The following is a 4,581-nucleotide window of genomic DNA, read 5'->3' as shown; positions in this document are numbered from 1 at the left end:
ACTCGCTGTCGCTGGACGTGATGGAGATGGCCGAAGTGGCTGCCTTGCTGGATAGGCTGGCGGCCGGGCTGGCGGCGGCGCCCAGCACCTCGGGCGTGCCCTCTTCCTCAGCCCTTAGAGCCCGTCCGGAGCCCTGCGACATGACCTGCTGCTGGAGTCTACGGGAAGGAAAGGGATACCAGTCGCAGCGCGTAACATAGCCGCCCGTTGCCCTCCCCCCACCGCCCCCGCCCCCGCCCGGATCTGCGTTCCTTAAGCCCAGCAGCCGGCGGATCTCCCACAGACCCGGGCAGTTAAAGTGGGAAAAGTGAGGCAACAGAGGCCAGGGCCGGAATCCGCGGCCGCCTCTCCAAGTAGCCCTGCAGTTGTCTCATCCTTCTTCTGAATCCTTTCTCGGCTCCCCATCCGAGACGCTGGGCTCACAGGGTCATTCGCGATTGTTGGCCGCCTTTGGGAGATTTACAATACTGTCAAGATAAATGAGGTGTGGGTGACAAGGACGTATCGGGCTCCTGGGTAGGGAGCCCCCTTCCCAGCGTGCATCTGCTCCGGGAGCACGCTCGTGTCAATGCCTTCGAGGCCGGGTCAGACCAAAGCTAAAAGCAAAAAGGGCTGCCCGAGGATTGCACGGAACATTTGGGCCTGGGGGATGAGGCGGGGTTTCTTGGCCAAAATGTTTGGCTAATTTAGATCCACACGCTGCGGAACGAAAAGCCTCAGGTGACTAGTTTGCTGTTTTGAGGCAGGGTTGTCCACGCTTGAAAAGAGGAGAACTCGACTTCCATCCAGAAGTCCATCGAAAACTCTTTTCAAAACATTAGAAAAGNCGCGGACCCCTGTGATAGCGGCCGGAGGGCGCCAGTGGAGCCAGGCCGGCCGCGGGGCGGAAATGGGCAACCCGAGCCCGCGGGTCCCTGGCCACCCGGTTTCGCAAGCAGTGTATTTGCTTGGTCTCTCATCCTCCCTATTTCATTTTGTCTTGTTTTTACACTGGATTCTGTTTCTGAGCGTGCTGGATGGGCAGTTCAGATGTCGCACTCGCTGTCGCTGGACGTGATGGAGATGGCCGAAGTGGCTGCCTTGCTGGATAGGCTGGCGGCCGGGCTGGCGGCGGCGCCCAGCACCTCGGGCGTGCCCTCTTCCTCAGCCCTTAGAGCCCGTCCGGAGCCCTGCGACATGACCTGCTGCTGGAGTCTACGGGAAGGAAAGGGATACCAGTCGCAGCGCGTAACATAGCCGCCCGTTGCCCTCCCCCCACCGCCCCCGCCCCCGCCCGGATCTGCGTTCCTTAAGCCCAGCAGCGCGGATCTCCCACAGACCCGGGCAGTTAAAGTGGGAAAAGTGAGGCAACAGAGGCCAGGGCCGGAATCCGCGGCCGCCTCTCCAAGTAGCCCTGCAGTTGTCTCATCCTTCTTCTGAATCCTTTCTCGGCTCCCCATCCGAGACGCTGGGCTCACAGGGTCATTCGCGATTGTTGGCCGCCTTTGGGAGATTTACAATACTGTCAAGATAAATGAGGTGTGGGTGACAAGGACGTATCGGGCTCCTGGGTAGGGAGCCCCCTTCCCAGCGTGCATCTGCTCCGGGAGCACGCTCGTGTCAATGCCTTCGAGGCCGGGTCAGACCAAAGCTAAAAGCAAAAAGGGCTGCCCGAGGATTGCACGGAACATTTGGGCCTGGGGGATGAGGCGGGGTTTCTTGGCCAAAATGTTTGGCTAATTTAGATCCACACGCTGCGGAACGAAAAGCCTCAGGTGACTAGTTTGCTGTTTTGAGGCAGGGTTGTCCACGCTTGAAAAGAGGAGAACTCGACTTCCATCCAGAAGTCCATCGAAAACTCTTTTCAAAACATTAGAAAAGAATTTATCTGGGCTTTTAAAACGGCAACACTAATGCCACGTTGCTCGTAAGCCAGGCTTCACATAATAGGAGCCTAGGCCCAGGCTGACAAGAATTAGCTTTGGGCCTTCGGGTCCCTAATTATTGCTGGGATTTTAATTTTTATTTCTTTCCCCTTCCCAGTGCAGCCTTGGTTTGGCGACTGGAACTAGCTGGTGGAGCGACCCCCAGGCGCCCAGAACGAGAGAAAGAGTATGGGGAACCAAGAGCCAGGAAGGAAAACGCCCCCCTCCTCCCCGCCCAGGATCCCAGAACACGGTGGGCTCATAACTGAAGACAGACTGAGCTCTCAAGTCTTGCGGATCCAAGTCGCCCGGCCCTGGGTAAGGGCGCCCTGGGTGCCTTCGCCTGCCCCACCCGGGAGGGCTCAAGGCGCATAGGCCTCTAGGTACTGACCTGTTCTTGGCTGCAGCCGCCCTGTCCCTTTGTCGGCGGTTTTTGAACCAGTTGCCCACCTGCGTAGGGGTCAGTCCGGTTGCCTGGGCGAGCTCACGCTTTTTGCTGGGGTTGGGGTATGGGTCCTGCAGGTACCATTCCCGTAGCAGATGCCGCGTGCGCTCCTTGAAACAGTGTGTCTTCTGTTCGCCGTCCCAAATGGTGCGCGGCAGCGGGAACTTCTTCCTCACACGGTACTTGTCCACCGGCCCCAGGGGCCGTCCACGCAGCTTCTCAGCCTCCTGGTAATGCGCTTCGAGCCACAGCGCCTGCAGCTTGGCATGCGACTCCTTAGTGAACTTGTGGTTTTCTAGGATATGGTAGAGCTCGCGGTAGTTGCCACCGTGAAAGGCCACGATGGCTCGCGCGCGCAGCACCGATTCATTCTTGTTGAGGGCCTCGCAGGCCGCAGGGGCCACGGGCAGCGACCAGAGGAAGCGACCCAGGCGCTCTACGTCGCCGCTCTCCTCCAGAGTCTCGCATACCCCGGCCACTTGCTGGGGACTGAAATTCAAGATGGGCAGCTGGAACATCGAGGCAGCGCCGACTGCAATGGGGACGCTGAGCGCGGAGCGGGTCACGCAGCAGATGCCCGCGGGCCTCGCGGGGTGCGCCAGGCTCTCCTCGGTGAAGCGGCTTAGGGCAGCGGGGACGCACGGCTGGGGCAGCCGCGGCGGCGCAACGGCTGGGAACGAGCGAGCTGGAGGGATTGGAGGAGGTGCCGGCCCCGCCGCCCAGGTTCCGCTCGGCTCCGTTAGGGCACGCAGGCCGGCGAACTGGCGCCGCTACTGGAAGGGCGGATTGGCGGCGCGGGCGCCATGGAGACCCCCTGTCAGTCACCCGCCCGCTCTGCCAATCAAGACTGTGACCAGTGCGCCCGGGTCCTTTCAGCACCTCCCAGCTCTCGACAGCGCCCGCCGTTCACCCTTGGACTTTTCCTCAGTATTTTGCAGAATCTGGAGGAGGAAAAGACTGGAGACTGGCTAGGAGAAAAAGAGAGGCAAGAACAGCGTTTCAACACCCTCCTCCAGCCTTGTTCTTCCATCCCCAGCCCCCCAATCCCCCCCATCCCCGTCAAAAGAGTCAGTAGTACTACAGGAATCCACTTTGGAATGATGCACTGCCTTGGGTCAAGAGGTCTCCAGAGGACAATGAGGACTGGGCCAAATCGAAATCCTCCGAGAATTCGCCAAGTTTAATTGAAACGAAGCAGAAAACTTTTGGGGGAGCGCACGAATGGGGAGGGAGGGAAGTAGATCACCTCATTTTTTCCCCAGCACCCATCCCCGCACGCCTTTCCCCCTTTTTCAGCTGCCAAAGCAGCCGAGTGGGAAGCGAATTTGAAGCAGAAGGAACGGGACCAGGGATCTCTTAAGAGGTCAGTTTGGGCTATCCCCAACACCTTCAAAAGCCTCCTGAAATAATTTTAAATACGGGCTAGAACAAATCTCACACCTGATAATACAGGTGTTGACCATGAAGTTAAACACTCAGGAAAAGGGGCGTTGTACCTCCCAAAAGTTTATACTTTTCAGTCCCCCGCCCCCCCCCCCCCCCCCCCACCNCCCCCCCCCGTTTAATGTACTTGAACAAATGTGAAGCATAGCCACATCTAGAGTGAGAAGTCACTGGTAGGTCAGGACAGCAACTTAAAAGCTTATTTCAAAGATCTTTTTAGAAATATTGATTTGCTCTTCTTGCAGGCTGATTTTGCCCTACCCTGTGTTAGAACATGTAACCCTTGCACGGGGGATAGAAACTCTAACCTTGGCCTTTTTGTACCAAAGAAACTCAGTACAAGTAAAATAGAGAAGGGGAGCCACAGAAGTGGGAAGGGGGCAGAAAGTGCTTTCTAAGTTGCTGAGCACTGACACCTCCTGCAGAGAGAGGAAGGGCCTTCTTGGCAGCTCTGCCTTAGGGCCAGCAGATTGAATTCGCAACTTTTATTGATTCCCAATTGACATCCACATCATACCATTTTCTGGGGTTTCTGTCAAAAGAAACCATGATCTCACCTGGGCCATTGATAGGGGCTTGTTTAGTTTGAAGAAAATAATTGGGAGAGAGGAGTCCAACGAAAGTGACTGGAAAACCATCTTTGGAGGTCCATCTCTAAAGGAATCAGATAGGAATGTTCACCACCGAACTGGACTGGGCCCGGCAGTCTTTTCTTTAGTATCAAGTACAATTTGTATGCGGCTTGTACAGCTCTGGTAAATCAGAAGGCAGATAGATAGCACAGATGGT

General features: G+C 57.0%; 1 protein-coding gene across 1 annotated transcript; it reads right to left on the bottom strand.

The window, feature by feature from the left end:
• Window positions 1-851: 851 nt before the first annotated feature.
• Window positions 852-3,105, bottom strand: SIX6 (SIX homeobox 6). The gene is made up of 2 exons (XM_034643201.1): window positions 2,296-3,105; window positions 852-1,194 (listed from the first exon to the last, which is right to left on the bottom strand). Exons 1-2 carry the CDS (start codon window positions 2,865-2,867, stop codon window positions 1,026-1,028), a joined length of 741 nt encoding a protein of 246 aa, XP_034499092.1. The 5' UTR covers window positions 2,868-3,105; the 3' UTR covers window positions 852-1,025.
• Between the last annotated feature and the right edge of the window lie 1,476 nt (window positions 3,106-4,581).

The sequence above is a fragment of the Ailuropoda melanoleuca genome, chromosome 14, assembly GCF_002007445.2.
Source record: "Ailuropoda melanoleuca isolate Jingjing chromosome 14, ASM200744v2, whole genome shotgun sequence".
Classification (NCBI taxonomy): Eukaryota; Metazoa; Chordata; class Mammalia; order Carnivora; family Ursidae; genus Ailuropoda; species Ailuropoda melanoleuca.
This window is presented reverse-complemented; position numbering and strand designations above follow the sequence as displayed.

What these genes read in the sequence shown, in the direction of transcription:
- SIX6 (XM_034643201.1), bottom strand. Translation starts at nt 2,867, where the DNA reads ATGTTCCAGCTGCCCATCTTGAATTTCAGTCCCCAGCAAGTGGCCGGG. An exon ending in GCGGCTGCAGCCAAGAACAG is followed by an intron (nt 1,195 to 2,295) that starts GTCAGTACCTAG and finishes TCCTTCCCGTAG; the next exon opens with ACTCCAGCAGCAGGTCATGT.